The sequence below is a fragment of the Schistocerca piceifrons genome, chromosome 2 (genome assembly GCF_021461385.2).
Source record: "Schistocerca piceifrons isolate TAMUIC-IGC-003096 chromosome 2, iqSchPice1.1, whole genome shotgun sequence".
Lineage (NCBI taxonomy): Eukaryota > Metazoa > Arthropoda > Insecta > Orthoptera > Acrididae > Schistocerca > Schistocerca piceifrons.
The window spans coordinates 674,130,689-674,149,149 of record NC_060139.1 but is presented as its reverse complement, the minus strand read 5'-3'; the positions used below and the strand labels follow the sequence as shown (position 1 = coordinate 674,149,149).

Sequence of the window (18,461 nt, the reverse complement as noted above, 5' to 3'; positions counted from 1 at the left end):
GTCGGCTGCCAGCGGAGACAGGGGAGACCCCATTGCTACGCCGTCTGTCTGCTCGTAGTATTTTCCTTGCCATTTGAAGTAAGTTGGTCAGGCACAACTCAACCAGGTCGCATATGTCTGGCGGGACAAGCTCCTGAAGGATACGGATAGTTTCATCTAGTGGCACGTTCGTAAATAGTGATTTCACGTCAAAGCTGACCATGATGTCCGTAGGTAAAATTGTTTCTCCCTTTAGGCGTTCTATAAAGTGTGTCGAGTTCTTCACACAAGAGTCCGTCTTGCCAACTAGACGTCTTAGTTTGCAGGCTAGGTACTTTGCCATAGTAGGCGAATTGATCGCATTCACTATTGGCCTCAAAGGAAAACTTTCCTTATGTATCTTTGGAACACCATAAATTCTAGGAGAGACTGGTACTCTGGGAATAAGACCCTTGGCTGTGTCAGCGTCAATTCTCGAGTCCTTAATCGCGGCCTGCGTCTTTCGAATCATCTTCGCCGTAGGTTCCACCCTTAGTTCTTTGTAGATGGGATCATTTAATAATTCTTTCATCTTGTCTTCGTACTGCAAGGTGTCTACGATGACAGTAGCATTGCAAACCCAGAAAACTTTTATATCGACTGACTCTCGCCGCGGAAGCCTACGCAATTATATTAGCGCCTAGAACCTCTGAATCACCGCGGCCGGCGCAGTATAAAGCGAATTATCTTCTATGTTCAATCAGACTGATAACTTTAGCCGAGGGCCGAAGTGTGGTAAAAAAAAAAAAATGTAAAATGAAAGGAGACACAGTCGGCCGCGAACACGCCACAAGTTTAAAATGCACAAGGGCTACCTTTTTTTTTTGACATTTTGTTCTAGACTGTTCGTGGCGGACGTCCGATGACGCCTGTTCAGGTTGTTCGTTTATTCGTTCACTCAGTTTTTTATTACAGAGGGTAGCTAAACCCTCTGACCGAACACGCTGAGCTGCCGTGCTGGCACCGCAAAACCGCAGGCTCACACACACTAAGAAGATCTCGGAAGTAGACAATACTTCCGCCTGACACTTCCGCATCTTACAGTGTTGCCAGATTATGTAGATGGCCGTTGTCAGGGGCGGTCGGTTTTATTGGTCACCTTAAGTGAACGACTGGGACTTAGTCTCAGTGGCGACTGGCCTGCGGTCAGTTTTTACATCTAAGACTGTACATTGCTACCACATGCTGTCGTTTCCATGTTTTTTTATGTTTTGCATTATACTTTTTTTATTTCACAGTTTTTCATCTGCAATGTTATAGAGCATAATGCAGAAAAGTTATATATTTCGAAATTGTACGGCTGGGGATTTTGTGCTTAGGCCTAACGTTAATTAATTCTATGAGGAAGAGTGCATGTTTGTATCTGTCTTTGTAATACGTTTCCCTTATTTTTTCTGGTTCCCAATTATCTTAATACGAAAAACTGCACTACGTGACTTACAGTGTCACTGTTTACAAACTGCAAATACAAGACGGAGGTCAGGGAAACAGCTGAACGTTTTCTGGGCGGGAGGTTTGAATTTTTGTCAGGTGTATTTGCCATTGTATGTGTATGTGTATGTGTGTGTGTGTGTGTGTGTGTGTGTGTGTGTGTGTGTGTGTGTGTGCGTGTGCATCTAAGTAGCTGAAGGTCTGTGGGTTTTGTTTAATTATTTAGTTTCGTGTGTATGTTTGTTTGTGTGTGTGTTTGCAGGTTGGTGTTGCCTGATAGTTCCTTGAGGACGAAGAATAGAGTTCCATTGCAGGGAGCTGTGTATAAAAAAGCAACAGCAGGAGTACAGTATTCCCATTAGTTCATAACATACTACAAAAGAAATGAAAGAGACAAGGAAACAAATATACAAAAAAGACAGACACACACATGCATACTGAATGTCCTCATTGCACCCCCTCCCTCCGTCCCAATACCCAACACCCTGCTCCACTCCTACCTTCTATAGCAAGTTTGTCCAACCTTTTATCTCACCTATGCCACATTGGAAGAAGACGAGTATTTTTGGGTTGCGCATAATATGCTTAGCACTAACAATAACTGCAGAGAGGAAAAAAAAAATGATATGGCTCGATAAGAGAATAGCATCGTATAGAGAGAGAGTTTAAAATAGAAGATATCGAATTTGTTGTAACTTTAATTTTTTAATTATTTTATTGGTCGTGTGACAGGTGCTTAATTCTTGGGCCCCAATGACACTTTCTTTGCGCCACATGCAGTTAGTTGGACACCCTCTGCTCTACAGCTCTCATGATCTCTCAGCCACTCTATAGCTAGTGAGCAAGACATGTGCAGTGGGCAAGGGGATAGCTTATGTGTTGTGATTTATAAAAGTGACCTATACACTGGAGATTTTCATCTAGTGCCTACAGAAGAACAAATGGATAAGTGAAAAGGATAGAAAAAACTATATGCTTGTAAATAGTGAAACATTTTAAATCAGGATGGCTACAGATCCAACAAAATATGTATAATTAAGTTATTTTGTTTATATTATAGACCACTAATGATGCCTAACTTGAATAGGAGTAACGTGCTTGGTTATTTGCCAAAGATGGAATTTTTCCTACATACATGACAAATATAACTGTAAATAATATTACAAATATTTTATGGATGTGGCGTTGCACAGCTTTAATGCACGTTAAGGACTATATCACGCAGTTCACAGGCGTAACAGTGTATTTCGTTAGAGACGATCGGTCAAGGATCGGATCGTCATCGAGTCCAGAAACCATCTCAGCTTTGCATTTGCGTAACTAGAATGACAATTATAGGATGTGAATTGTTCCATCACTCATAGTAGCTATATATATGTACCATTATGTCCATTCAACCTCATAGAGTTTGTGTCATTACACAAACTAAAAAATGTTCAAATGTGTGTGCATTCTTAAGGGATCAAACTGCTGAGGTCATCGGTCCCTAAACTTACACACTACGTATGCTAACTTAAACTAACTTATGCTAATAACACACACACACTCATGTCCGAGGGAGGACTCGAACCTCTGGCGGGAGGGGCCTCGCAATCCGTGACATTTCGCCTCAAACCACACGGCCACTCCGCGCGGCTGTTTATGTGCAACTAATGTTCGTGGCGGAGCAATGTACATTTGTTATTCCAATAACGGAAATGCATAGCTGGGATGGTTTCTGGACTCTATGATGGTCGGATTTAAGGCCGAAATCGACCGTCTGTAATAAAATATACTGTTACAGTTGTGTATTGCATAATGCAGCTGTTAGACTGCAAATAATAAGTTTGGAATTGTTATTGACCGGTTATCCGCAGGCGGTCTCTCTTAAATTTAGGAAAACCCAGTGTATTCTATTCTGTACGTTATAGGGCACTGCAATACTCATTATGTGTGATGAAGTCTCATTATACATGTAACTAGTCAACTAAATAACTATCTTACAAGGGGAGGCCGCCAATTGTGAAATTCAGATTCGATTCATACTGCGCACAATAAAAGCTCATGGCCAGAGGTGTAATGTGGCAAAGCACCAAAATGCACTTCTCAGCCGTTCTCGAGAAAATCGACAGTTAAAAGAAACCGTTGCGGTGAAATACTCTCTACCATTAATGATTTTCTACAGCGTCATAGCGCAGCGGTAAGCGCTGGGGTTCGTAATCCGAAGGTCGCCGGATCGAATCTCGCGCCATGCAATATTTTTTTTGTTATTAGTTTTTTGCAATTCAAATATATATATATTTGAATGAATTGCTTATGCATGTTGCTGAAGGCGGATCGCTCTCCAATTCTACCGCCTCCATTTTTCCGTTTGTTTAACAGAATGTACCAAAGCTGTCCCGTCCGCACCGATTTTCGACGATGTTATAAGTTGCGCTAGGGACCGTATCTACCTTCTTTCGAAGTTAGCAGGCAACTACGCTTTTATGGGGTGGCTCGTTTCGGCCCATTCAACATCTGTCCTTCAAGTGTAACGAGCGAGTAACGGAGTTTATATTTCATACCTGCCACAGCAAGTTCGTGGGGTCTATTCTAATTCGAAGGTTTGACTTACGCTATACGTATTGGTTTCTACGTCTTCCGTTAACTATACGTGGTTAACATTATGAAGACAATTAATAACATTTGTGAAATACAACTTTGTTTGCGGAAAACATAATGATGTTCGAAGTCGCCAGTTTTTCCACGACAAGCTACTTTCAACAACTTATTATATGCATAATTGTTGGAACTGATTGCCTGGAGATTATATATATATATGAATTACAAAAAACAAATACTAAAAAAAAGTTGCGTGGAGCGAGATTCGATCCGGCGACCTTCGGATTACGAACCCGAGCGCTTACCGCTGCACCACCAAGCTGTAGAAAATTACTAATCGTAGAGAGTATTTCACCGCAACGGTTTCTTTTAACTGTCGATTTTCTCGAGAACGGCTGAGAAGTGCATCTTGGTGCTTTGCCCCATTACACCTCTGCCCATGAGCTTTTATTATGCGCAGTATGAATCGGTTCTGAATTTCACAATTGGCGGCCTCCCCTTGTTAGTTTACTGTGCCCCACAGTCTGTATAGTTCTGAAACTGAGCCCTTTGGTCTGATGAAGTCTACACGTAACTAATCAACTAACTAACTATCTTAGTTTACTTTCATCTAATGTCTGTATAGTTCTGATACTGAGCTCTTTGATGTGCCTGAGTAGATAAATTAAGCCATTGTGTAATACAGAATTCTTTTTTTAAATGCTTTTGAACCTTAAGTAATGTGATAAACGTCTTCGAAACAGGTACAGATCGGCTTCACGGTGGAGGAGGAGTTCTACAAACTGTACGAAGTGTGCTTCGACACGGAGAAGCTGACACCGTTGTACACAAATGCCACCGTCGTCGCCGGCATCAAGGGCTTCCAGGCCTCCTTCCCCAGACCCGATCAATGGCAGCAGGGCCAACTGTACGGCTCAGTGGACATGTCAAACCAGTACAGGACTCAGCGGGACACCCTCGTGAATCTGCTAGGTGCCACCCCCGATAACTTGAGCAAGAACTACCTCAGCAGAGGACACCTGGCCGCCAAGGCGGACTTTGGGCTCGGTGTGCAGCAGTCGGCGACCTTCCACTACGCCAACTCGGCCCCACAGTGGTACGCCTTCAACTCCGGCAACTGGAACCAGCTGGAGCTGGACGTGCGCGACTTCGCCAGCAAGAACAACTTCGACCTTGAGGTGTACACAGGCACTTACGGTACACTGCAACTCGCGGACAAGAACGGCAACCAGACGGACATCTACTTATACGTAGGCACGTCGGGGAGGAAGGTGCCGGTGCCTAAGCTCTTCTGGAAGGTCGTCTACGAGCCGAAATCTAAGCGGGCGATTGTGTTCGTGGGCGTAAACAATCCCTACCTCAGTTCCAGTAAGCTTCCAGAAGAGTACAGATTATGTAAGCAGGACTCCTGCAGAGTGAACTGGCTGCACTGGAAACCGACCAACCAGACGGCCGGCCGGGCTTACTGCTGCGAGTACGTGGAATTCAATGCCAAAGTGCCTTACCTTGACCTCGCGGTGGAGGGAACCTTTTCGCTGTCCGGCGCGGAGGCGACGTCGGCTCTTAAACTGATGACCATCACCTGCAGTGTGTGGCTGCTCGTGCGACACTCCTACAACTAGGATCACTCACAAACTGCTCGTCTCAGTTCGAACTACTGATGCCTCCCAGACATTTCCCTACAAAGCATGCCGACTAACGACGCTACCAAGGTTTAGCACTTGTGTTTTGCGGAATATCGTCTCACAAGTAAACACGCTGAATCTGGTGTACTGTCGTAGTGTTATGTAAACGTGCACGTCCATTGCGTCTCTACGCCTACTTTAGAATCTGGTTTTGAATTCAAATATAATTTATGATAATAAACTTCAAGACAGCTCAAGTTCAACGTGCTGATATTGGCTGGCTACCCGCATCTGATAACTCGTTAGCAAGTGATCCACGACCTCATAAAGCGATGCAAGTGAGTTCGCCAGTAATTGCGGGACAATTGATACGGTTTTGGGTGGTTCACTCGATGCATCACTGCGCTAACAAAATCAGGAGGTGTGCAGGATTGGTCCAGTTCCCGTCAGTATCTTTCGACTAGCTGTTAGTCAACGAATGACGCCATATTAATGACATGATGAAGCCCCTCATTTTTCGCAGTGACATGGGCATCACAAGTGACAGTTTCCTACAGCGAGCCATGGTATGTGGTACTGCTATCCACCTGTGAAACCAAAGAACGAATATAATAGATGACTACACTGATATCAACAAATGTAACAATGTAATGTTGAAATATAGCTTCTCCGTTTCACACACAAAGAAATTGTTTCATAAAATTGATTGTAGTACTATGTAGTTCACATTTAGCAATGACTTTCAAAAGAAAATCCAGCAAATGAAGCTAACGAACTGAAACGTGATAGACTGAATGTACCTCATTAACCATGGTGTCTAACAAACAGTGCTGCTTTTTGGTTGACGTATGTTGCTCTTGAATTTGTGTGTACAACGAATAAAAAGTATTTAATATCACAAATCGATGAAATTGTTATCAGTTTTCCTATACATCAAAAACTAATCATATTTGCATAAGGATATGAAATAAAGTAAAACTAAACGTCCAAGAAACAGTATCCACTATTATCACTAAATTCATATTCCAATCGTTTTACATAAACTACCGTTGTTGTTGCGGTCTTCAGTCCTGAGACTGGTTTAATGCAGCTCTCCATGCTACTCTATCTGTGCAAGCTTCTTCATCTCCCAATACCTACTGCAACCTACATCCTTCTGAATCTGTTTAGTGTATTCATCTCTTGGTCTCCCTCTACGATTTTTACCCTCCACGCTTCCCTCCAGTACTACACTGGTAATCCCTTGATGCCTCAGAACATGTCCTACCAACCGATCCCTTCTTCTAGTCAAGTTGCGCAACAAACATCTCTTCTCCCCAATCCTATTCAACACCTCCTCATTAGTTATATGATTTACCCATCCAATCTTCAGCATTCTTCTGTAGCACCACATTTCGGAAGCTTCTATTCTCTTCTTGTCTAAACTATTTATCGTCCATGTTTCACTTCCATACATGGCTACGCTCCATACAAATACTTTCAGAAACGACTTCCTGACACTTAAATCTGAACTCGATGTTAACAAATTTCTCTTCTTCAGAAACGCTTTCCTTGCCATTGCCAGTCTACATTTTATATCCCCTCTACTTAGACCATCATCGGTTATTTTGATCCCCAAATAGCAAAACTCGTTTACTACTTTAAGTGCCTCATTTCCTAATCTAATTTCTTCAGCATCACCCGACTTAATTCGACTACATTCCATTATCCTCGTTTTGCTTTTGTTGATGTTCATCTTATATTCTCCTTTCAAGACACTATCCATTCCGTTTAACTTCTCTTCCAGGTCCTTTGCTGTCTCTGACAGAATTACAATGTCATCGGCGAACTTCAACTTTTTTATTTCATCTCCATGGATTTTAATACCTACTCCGAATTTTTCTTTTGTTTCCTTCACTGCTTGCTCAATATACAGATTGAATAACATCGGGGAGAGGCTACAACCCTGTCTCACTCCCTTCCCAACCACTGCTTCCCTTTCATGTCCCTCGACTCTTATAACTGCCATCTGCTTTCTGTAAAGATTGTAAATAGCCTTTCCCTCCCTGTATTTTACCCCTGCCACCTCCACAATTTGAAAGAGAGTATTCCAGTCAACATTGTCAAAAGCTTTCTCTAAGTCTACAAATGCTAAAAACGTAGGTTTGCCTTTCCTCAATCTAGCTTCTAAGATAAGTCGTACGGTCAGTATTGCCTCACGTGTTCCAATAGTTCAACAGAATCCAAACTGATCTTCCCCGAGGTCGGCTTCTACCAGTTTTTCCATTCGTCTGTAAAGAATTCGCGTTAGTATTTTGCATCCGTGACTTATTAAACTGACAGTTCGGTAATTTTCACATCTGTCAACACCTGCTTTCTTTGGGATTGGTATTATTATATTCTTCTTGAAGTCTGACGGTATTTCGGCTGTCTCATACACCTTGCTCACCAGCTGGTAGAGTTTTGTCAAGACTGGCTCTCCCAATGCCGTCAGTAGTTCTAATGGAATATTGTCTACTCCCGGGGCCTTGTTTACACATGTCTTTCGGTGATCTGTCAAACTCTTCACGCAGTATCGTATCTCCCATTTCATCTTCATCTACATCCTCTTCCATTTCCATAATATTGTCCTCAAGTTTCGCCCTTGTATAGACCCTCTATATACTCCTTCCACCTTTCTGCTTTCCCTTCTTTGCTTAGAAGTGGGTTTCCATCTGAGCTCTTGATATTCATACAAGTGGTTCTCTTTTCTCCAAAGGTCTCTTTAATTTTCCTGTAGGCAGTATCTATCTTACCCCTAGTGAGATAAGCCTCTACATCTTTACATTTGTCCTCTAGCCATTTTTGAGACGTTTGTACTTCTTTTTGCCTGCTTCATTTACTGAATTTTTCCTTTCATCAATTAAATTCAATATTTCTTCTGTTACCCAAGGATTTCTATTAGCCATCGTCTTTTTACCTACTTGATCCTCTGCTGCCTTCACTACTTCATCTGCTGCCTTCACTACCCATTCTTCTTCTACTGTATTTCTTTCCCTCATTCCTGTCAATTGTTCCCTTATGCTCTCCCTGAAACTCTCTACAACCTCTGGTTTAGTCAGTTTATCCAGGTCCCATCTCCTTAAATTCCCACCTTTTTGCAGTTTCTTCAGTTTTAATCTACAGTTCATAACCAATAGACTGTGGTCAGAGCCCACATCTGCCCCTGGAAATGTCTTACAATTTAAAACCTGGTTCCTAAATCTCTGTCTTGCCATTATATAATCAATCTGAAACCTTCCAGTATCCCCAGGCTTCTTTCATGTATACAACCTTCTTTGATGATTCTTGAACCAAGTGATAGCTATGACTAAGTTGTGCTCTGTGCAAAATTCTACCAGGCGGCTTCCTCTTTCATTTCTTAGCCCCAATCTATATTCACCTACTACGTTTCCTTCTCTCCCTTTTCCTACTACCGAATTCCAGTGACCCATGACTATTAAATTTTCGTCTCCCTTCACAATCTGAATAATTTCTTTTATTTCATCATACATTTCTTCAATTTCTTCGTCATCTGCAGAGCTAGTTGGCATATAAACTTGTACTACTTTAGTAGGCGTGGGCGTCGTATCTATCTTGGCCACAATAATGCGTTCACTATGCTGTTTGTAGTAGCTTACCCGCACTCCTATTTTGTTATTCATTATTAAACCTACTCCCGCATTACCCCTATTTGATTTTGTATTTATTACCCTGTTGTCGCCTGACCAAAAGTCTTGTTCCCCCTGCCAGCGAACTTCGCTAATTCCTACTATATCTAACTTTAACCTATCAATTTCCCTTTTTAAATTTTCTAACCAACCTGCCCGACATTCCACGCTCCGATCCGTAGAGCGCCAGTTTTCTTTCTCCTAATAACGAAGTCTTCCTGAGTAGTCCCCGACCGGACATCCGAATGGGGGACTATTTTACCTCCGGAATATTTTACCCAAGAGGACGCCATCATCATTTAACCATACAGTAAAGCTGCATGCCCTTGGGAAAAATTACGGCTGTAGTTTCCCCTTGCTTTCAGCCCTTGGCAGTACCAGCACAGCAAGGCCGTTTTGGTTATTGTTACAAGGCTATATCAGTGAATCATCCAGACTGTTGCCCCTGCAACCACTGAAAAAGCTGCTGCCCCTCTTCAGGAACCACACGTTTGTCTGGCCTCTCAACAGATACCCCTCCGTTCTGGTTGCACCTACGGTACGGCTATCTGTATCGCTGAGGCACGTAAGCCTCCCCACCAACGGCAAGGTCTATGGTTCTACAGTCTCTGGTTCTACCATAACATAACCATTTGTTGATGATGCACAAGAGAAGGGGGGGGGGGGGGGGAGGAGGCTATTGGTACGAATCTGCGAAGTTTTGTGTTAAACCTGGGGAATCCGCGTGAGTGGCCCTTGAAACGTTGAAACAGAGCTATGGGTAACATTTCTTATCAAGTGCCCAAGCCTTTCACGAACACTTATAATTTTTGGAAGGCCGAGAACACACTGAACGTGAATCTCGCGGAGGGAGGCCTTCACGTTCAGAAACCGACGAAAATGTACAACGCGTGCACGCTCTAGTGAGATCAGACAGATGTTTAACACTAACGATGATGGGTGACCTATTAAACTTCCACTGTAAATCAAATTTTGACCGAAACTCTGCACTTGTGAAAGGTTTGTGCCAAAAGGTGCCGAAAAACCTCACAACTAAGCACAAGGACAAAGAAGAAACCTGTGCGTTGATCTTCTTGAGAAGATAACCAACGACCAGAAATGATTCAGTCGTGGGATTAAAGGTGATGAATACTGGATTTTCGAGTACGATTCTGAGGTAAATTGACAAAGTGAAAAGTCACACACTGATAAATCTGCTGGAACGAAAACATCTCGAATAGGCAAATCAAAGTCCCGCGCCCGGGTTCGCGGGTTCGATTCCCGGCGGGGTCAGGGATTTTCTCTGCCTCGTGATGACTGGGTGTTGTGTGATGTGCTTAGGTTAGTTAGGTTTAAGTAGTTCTAAGTTCTAGGGGACTGATGACCATAGATGTTAAGTCCCATAGTGCTCAGAGCCTTTTGAATCATTTTTTGAGCAAATCAAAGATCAAAACAATGCTGGTTTGCTTTTTGACAGTAGGGGTATCATGCATAAATAGTTTGTTGCTGCAGGACAATCTGTCAAACAAGTGTTTCACAGAGATGTCCATGAAAGCCTCAGAAAGAGGGTCAGTCTAGTGAGACAGGACATTGCAGATAATGGATGCTGCGTCACGACAGTGCCCCATGCCATATGGCCACTTCTATTACTGAATTTTTCACCACAAAAGGCACTCCTCTTGTTCCACTGTTTCCCTGCTCACATGATATGAGTTCTCATGAATTTCTTACTTTCCCGCAAATTGAAAACATGTCTTAAAAGGACGTCATTTTGGGACTTATGGAAGGATTCAAAAGAATGTGATAGACATTCTAAAAGTTCTAGCAGCTGAAACCTTTCAGCGCTGCTACGGAGGCTGAGAACAAGGACTTCGCCTGTTTATAGCTGCCGAAGGGAACTACTTTGAAGGAGAGAATATTATTGTTTGAAAAAGATAAAAAAATTGGTAGATAGAAAATTAGTGTCATTACTTTTCTCACACACCTCGTGTGTTGGGTATAAGTATAAGAGAGAAGAAAGCAAATTTATCAGGAACCAGCCAGGGGCGAAAAGTGTAATTTTGACTAAATGTAAATTTAAAAGGAGTGGAGGAGGCAGAAAATGTATCCAGGCGAATGGATGGTAGATTCTCCAAGGGAGTAAGAAAACACCGAGACGAGCATCTAGTGACAAAAGACGTTAGAAAACATGCAGGAACAACATGTAAGTACATAGCAGAGGAGAGTTACCTACAGAAAAGTCTAGAGGAGGCACTGGATGTAAACTCGCTGATGAGGACCATGGTGAGTAAGATTTGCAGTTTTAATTGCTCTAGTGCTGGAGTAATGTCTTAACTTATGCTTTTATTGACTGGCGACTGTCACACGCTTGGTGACCTGTTTATCTTGGCCACCCCAAATAACTTTTTGTCCAGAAGCCAAATAAGAAACGTATCGAGCAAATGTTACTTAGAAACCAGAACAACACTTAATAGTATGATTTGTTCTCTTGTTTATTACGAAGAAATCAACAGCAGTAAGCATTTTACATAGTACCCTATTGTTGCATTTCATAACGCACTCCATCTCCTCCAGACCTGTCCAAAAATGTATCACATCGTAACATTAAGTAAACATGACGTTATTAAAAACAGAACACAAAACGGAGCTGACTCTCTTCCCCTGCACTAGCACTTGCCGGAACTGACAGTAAACAAATGGAAGCGCAAGGAAACTGCACACCGCTCATTTAATCGTCTATCTCCAGTTGGAAGTATGTGAGACTGCAATGTAAACCAACGAAGAGAAGGCAGAAATGTTACCCATCTACGGAGAATGTAAATTAGCAGAACAGTAACAGCAGTAATGATGTCTTATCTGCAAGACCGGTATATGCAGTACAGTACTGAAGTACTTTCTGTTTGTTGTGTACGTTAAAGGCAGTCCTTGATTAAGACCTCCATCGTCATTACTATTCTTTTATTGCGGTTGAAAGAGTGCTCAACGCTGCTCAGGCAGAGCAACCCTACGGTGAGCGCCATCCCGGCAAGAATCCACATTCCCGACCGATGTTTTCTCGTCTTGTTGTAGCGCTTCAGGAAACGGGAAATTTCAACGCAAGAGAATGGAATAGTCGTAGAAGTCGCACAGACGAAGTTACATTTGTCAGTTAGGTTGCAATAAATTCACACGTTAGCGCACAACTGCTTGAACAGGAGACTGGCATCCCTAAAACTAGAGCACACCGTATTCTAGCGCTCCTACCTTGAACCAAAATAACGTAAAAGTTTTGATGACGCAGTTTTGAATCAAGAATTCCTTTGCTGTACTTAACATATCGTTTAAAAGTACTGCAGTACTGTACTGCATGTACCAGCATTGTGAATAGTAAAACATTACTGCTATTACCGTTTTGCTAACTTACATTCACCGTAGCTGAGTAGCCAGTGTATCTTCTCTTCGTTGGCATGCACTGTACTCACACAGACCTTTAAGTGAAGGCGGCTGGCTGGATTGCTGATGTGCATTTTTTGCATTCACATCCACATGAATATTCAGCAGTTCTCATTCAAGTGCTTGGCAGAGGGTTCTTCGAATCACTTTCGGGTTATTTCTCCACCGTTCCACTCTCGAACAGTACGTGGGGAAAAGGAACACTTGAGTCTTTCTGTCCGAACTCTGATTTTTCTTATTTCATTACGATGGTCATTTCTCGCTGTGTAGGTGGTACTCATCAAATATTCCTGAATTCGGAGGAGAAATTTGGTGATTGGAATTTCTTGAAAAGATCTCGCCGCAAAGATAAACGCTCTGTTTTAATGATTATCACCCAACTTGCGTTCCATATCAGTGGAACTCTCTCCACTATTTTGCGGTAGTGAAAAACGATCTCTTCTTGTCCTCGCTTTTTCCATTTGTTTACTGTCAGCTCCAGCAAGTGTGAGAGTTACGTTATTCAGGGTACCTACACGGTGAGCTATACAGAGGGTCGAAGTCAGATTTGTGTGAGGTATATTTAATATCATGTTTACGTGATTGGTACATTTTGATACGATTTTGAACTTGTCTTGAGGAGAGGAACTGGATTATCGAATAAAATGTATAGCTTGCTATTTAAAAAGAGGTATAGCAGTTCATATCTTCGCAACGAACAATGCATTGGAGGACTGCAGTTGACAAAATATTGTCTCTCTTGAGGTAGAATTTGGGTATGACATTCATGTTATACGGACGTGTATAATAGGCCTAGGTGAAATATAGTTAACTGTGGGATGTTTCTACCGGCCACCCGATTCCGTTGTGACAGTTTTAAAGTCATTGAAAGAAAGTATAAACTCAGTATCGCGGAAATATGCAGGTCATGGAGTATTAGATGGAAGCCAGTTTAACCTATCCAGTATAGACTCGAACGTCCATAGATTCTTTTCAGGAGGTACGGACAGTGTTTCGATGTAGTTTTGAACACAATTTCTGAAAACTGTCTTGAACTAGCTGGTTCGACAGCCCACACGAAATTGAAATATTGTAGACCCTGTAGCTACAAAAAGATCTGACATTACCGGCGCTGTCACTATAGAGGCGGGGATTAGTAATCATAGCGCCATCATAGCGAGGAGGTTACTAAATTTAATAAATCCCTCAAGAAGGATGGGAGAGTATTTCTTCTTAAAAGGGCAGATGAGCAATTGCTAGCGTCCAACTTAACAATGAACTGAAATCTTTTAGTTACACATGATGGCAGCAGAGGAATTACGGGCAAAATTTAAACTGATCGCAAGTCGTGTTTTTAAGACGTACATGCAGAGTAACTAGATTAAAACGGAAAAGACCCATTGTGGCTTAATAACAAAATTCTGCAAACTCTGAGGAAGCAGGGGCTGTTGTTCTCTCGCTTCAAAAAAGAACGCGCAAATGACGACAAGCAAAAGTAAGTAGAGAGTCATACGTCTGCTAGAAGGTAGATGCCAGACATGCAGAGTAACTAGATTAAGAACGGAAAAGACCCATTGTGGCTTGATAACAAAATTCTGCAAACTCTGAGGAAGCAGGGGCTGTTGTACTCTCGCTTCAAAAAAGAACGCGCAAATGACGACAAGCAAAAGTAAGTAGAGAGTCATACGTCTGCTAGAAGGTAGATGCGAGACATGCAGAGTAACTAGATTAAGAACGGAAAAGACCCATTGTGGCTTGATAACAAAATTCTGCAAACTCTGAGGAAGCAGGGGCTGTTGTACTCTCGCTTCAAAAAAGAACGCGCAAATGACGACAAGCAAAAGTAAGTAGAGAGTCATACGTCTGCTAGAAGGTAGATGCGAGACATGCAGAGTAACTAGATTAAGAACGGAAAAGACCCATTGTGGCTTAATAACAAAATTCTGCAAACTCTGAGGAAGCAGGGGCTGTTGTTCTCTCGCTTCAAAAAAGAACGCGCAAATGACGACAAGCAAAAAGTAAGTAGAGAGTCATACGTCTGCTAGAAGGTAGATGCGAGACATGCAGAGTAACTAGATTAAGAACGGAAAAGACCCATTGTGGCTTAATAACAAAATTCTGCAAACTCTGAGGAAGCAGGGGCTGTTGTTCTCTCGCTTCAAAAAAGAACGTGCAAATGACGACAAGCAAAAAGTAAGTAGAGAGTCATACGTCTGCTAGAAGGTAGATGCGAGACATGCAGAGTAACTAGATTAAGAACGGAAAAGACCCATTGTGGCTTAATAACAAAATTCTGCAAATTCTGAGGAAGCAGGGGCTGTTGTTCTCTCGCTTCAAAAAAGAACGCGCAAATGACGACAAGCAAAAGTAAGTAGAGAGTCATACGTCTGCTAGAAGGTAGATGCGAGACATGCAGAGTAACTAGATTAAGAACGGAAAAGACCCATTGTGGCTTAATAACAAAATTCTGCAAACTCTGAGGAAGCAGGGGCTGTTGTTCTCTCGCTTCAAAAAAGAACGCGCAAATGACGACAAGCAAAAGTAAGTAGAGAGTCATACGTCTGCTAGAAGGTAGATGCGAGACATGCAGAGTAACTAGATTAAGAACGGAAAAGACCCATTGTGGCTTAATAACAAAATTCTGCAAACTCTGAGGAAGCAGGGGCTGTTGTACTCTCGCTTCAAAAAAGAACGCGCAAATGACGACAAGCAAAAGTAAGTAGAGAGTCATACGTCTGCTAGAAGGTAGATGCGAGACATGCAGAGTAACTAGATTAAGAACGGAAAAGACCCATTGTGGCTTAATAACTTCTGGAAACTCTGAGGAAGCAGGGGCTGTTGTTCTCTCGCTTTAAAAAACAACGCGCAAATGACGACAAGCAAAAGTAAGTAGAGAGTCATACGTCTGCAAGAAGGTAGATGCGCGAAGCGTACGGCAACGAGAACCGTCACACCTTACCAAAATATGCTGTTCTTTGACACTGTCAATGGGGAGATATGCTATCAGTTGATTTAAAACATGTGAAAGTGCTACGTCAAGATCGCAAAGATTTTAGATCTTGACGTAGGGTTTTTTATCCACACACGTCTTAGCAAAAGTTCTTGCCGAGAACCTGGGCAAATTTCGGTTCTATGTAAAATTGCTCAGCCAGTCGAAGACTTCTATCTGGTCACCCGTTAAATAGTGTGTTGTGGCTGTAGAACATACCAAACGGAAAGCAGAAGTTTTAAATTTCGCGTTTTAGAAGTCGTTTGATCGACACACAGATTCCCATGTGAGGACATAGTTATGTGCATCCCAGGCGTACACAAACAAATGAAAGAGTTGAAAACGAATAAGTCACCAGGTCCCAATGGAATACCAGTTCAACTTTACAAAGAGTACTCTACGGAACTGGTCCCTTACTTAGTTTGCATTTACTGCTAATCTCCCGTCCAGCGCAAAGTCACAAGCGACTAGAAAAAAGCGAGGAATAGTAAAAGAACGGACCTGCAAAATTACGGACCATTATCCTTGACATAGGTTTGCTGCAGAGTTCGTGAACATATTCTCAGTTCGAATGTAATACATTTCCACGAGACAGAAAAGCTTGCGTCCACAAATCAGCACAGTTTTAGAAAGCATCGCTCGTGCGAAACTCAGCTTGGCCTTCTCTCACATGATATATTGCGAACTATTGATGAAGCTCAACAGGCATTTTCCATATTCGTGGATTCCGAAAATTGTTAGACTCGATACGCACTGCAGACTGTTAATGAAGGTGCGAGTATACGAAATGGATTCCCAGACGTGTGAATGGCTCGAAAACTTCTTAAGTAACAGAAGCCAGTATGTTGTCCTCACCGGTGAGCGAGGCTATCGTCAGGGGGACCCCAGGAAAATGTCATACGACCGAAGTTATATTCCACATATTTAAACAATAGGGTGGTCTGCAATATGCGGTGTTTTCTGATGATGCTGTATTTTACTGTGAGGTATTGAAGATGAGTGACTGTAGTAGGATACACGACGAGAGACAAAATTTCTGGTTGGTGCTAAGAAAATTTAAGTTAATGCAGGTACGAAGGCTACAGCCCCTCATGTTGAAGCACTGATTTAGTAGTGTTCTGCTTGACGCATTCACGTCGATTAAATATCTAGCCGCCGCGCGGGATTAGCCGAGCGGTCTAGGGCGCTGCAGTCATGGACTGTACGGCTGGTCCCGGAGGAGGATCGATTCCTCCTTTTGGCATGGGTGTTTGTGTTTGCCCTTAGGATAATTTAGGTTAAGTAGTGTGTAAGCTTAGGGACTGATGACCTTAGCAGTTAAGTCCCATAAAATTTCACACACATTTGACAAATATCTAGCCGTAATGTTGCAAAACGATATGAGGTGGAAGGATGTAGTAGGGAAGGCGAATAGTGGACTTCGATCTGTAGGGAGATTTTTAGGAGAGTGTGGTTCATTTGTAAAGGAGACCGCTTGTAGGACACTCTTATGCGACCAATTCTTGAGTACTGCTCGAGCATGTGGGACCCGCACAATGTCGGATTAATGGAAGACATTGCAGAAATTCAGAGCAGGCTGCAAGATTTTTTACCGGCAGGTTCGAACAACACGCAAGTATCACGGAGTTGGACTGGGAACTGAAATGTGAATCCCTAGTTGGAGAGGCTACGTTCTTTTCGAGTAACGGTACTGTAGAACGATTCTGCTGCCCCCGACGTACATTTCGCGTAAGTATCACGCAGATAAGAAAATTTAGGGCATCTAGACACTCTTTTTTCCTAGCTCTGTTTGCGAGTGGAAAGGAAGTAACCAGTAGTGGTACAAGGTACCCCTGGCCATGCACGATACGGTGGCTTGCGGAGTATGTGTGTAGCTGTAGAAAGACTATCACGCTAATTAGTGTTCCTCTAATAGTTAAACAATATTTGCTTCATACCTTTGTTTATCACTTTAAAAGAAATTACCTGTAGTGGTGAAGATGAGACACCCTGTACATGACACAAACGCTGTTAATTACCAAGAATAAAAATTCACTCGTTTTGCAGATCTTTATAGAATGATCTGAATCATTTTCAGCTCTTTACATGTGCGTTGTAACAGCACAATAACAGTTTAACACTTAATCTTCTACGCAGTTAATAGCATGTTCTGTCTACTACTCACTCATCACTTAATATGTCTACTTCGCAGATATTTTAGTAGAGAGGTGCTTCTAGTTATTGTATTCACGACTATGTTGTTTCATTATGGTAAATGAATGGTGGCATGGTTCAAAGAAACAAGATAAATCGTGTAACTTGTTGACAAATAAGACTGTGTGAAGGACCGGAACTCGAACTCGAAAACCTAGGCTGTGGCTGATCAGTTTTTGCGACATTCCCTCCTCCCGCGAGAAATAACACCGTAAGGTATGCAGGAGAACGGCTGTGGAGTTTTTTTTTCTTTTTCTCTTTTTTTTTAATTTATTGGCTTTCGGGATGAGTCCATACTGCCATCTCAATAGTGAAACGTCAATTATGACGATCCGAACGTGAGGAGAACACAATGCCCAATCCCCAAGCGGAGAAAATCTCCGACCCGGCCTGAAATCGAACCCGAGAGTCTCTGGACTTTAGCGTACTGTAGCATTAGTAAACAGTATTATTCTTAAACAGCAACGTATTAATATTTCCACACATATTGTAGCAGTACAGTCTCATGCCTAATTATAGGATAGACATTAGTGATATCTGAACTGGAGGTTGAAAATACGGTATCGA

The 18,461-nt window shown here is 42.3% G+C and overlaps 1 protein-coding gene across 1 annotated transcript in view; it reads left to right on the top strand.

Annotated features, from left to right (window-relative positions):
* LOC124775736 overlaps positions 1 to 18,461 on the top strand; it is a 167,980-nt gene that overhangs the window by 53,697 nt on the left and 95,822 nt on the right. The window contains exons 3-4 of the mRNA XM_047250564.1: positions 4,773 to 5,630; positions 11,516 to 11,584. Of these exons, the coding sequence (XP_047106520.1) occupies positions 4,773 to 5,630; positions 11,516 to 11,584 (927 nt within the window). The remainder of the gene's footprint in view (positions 1 to 4,772; positions 5,631 to 11,515; positions 11,585 to 18,461) is intronic.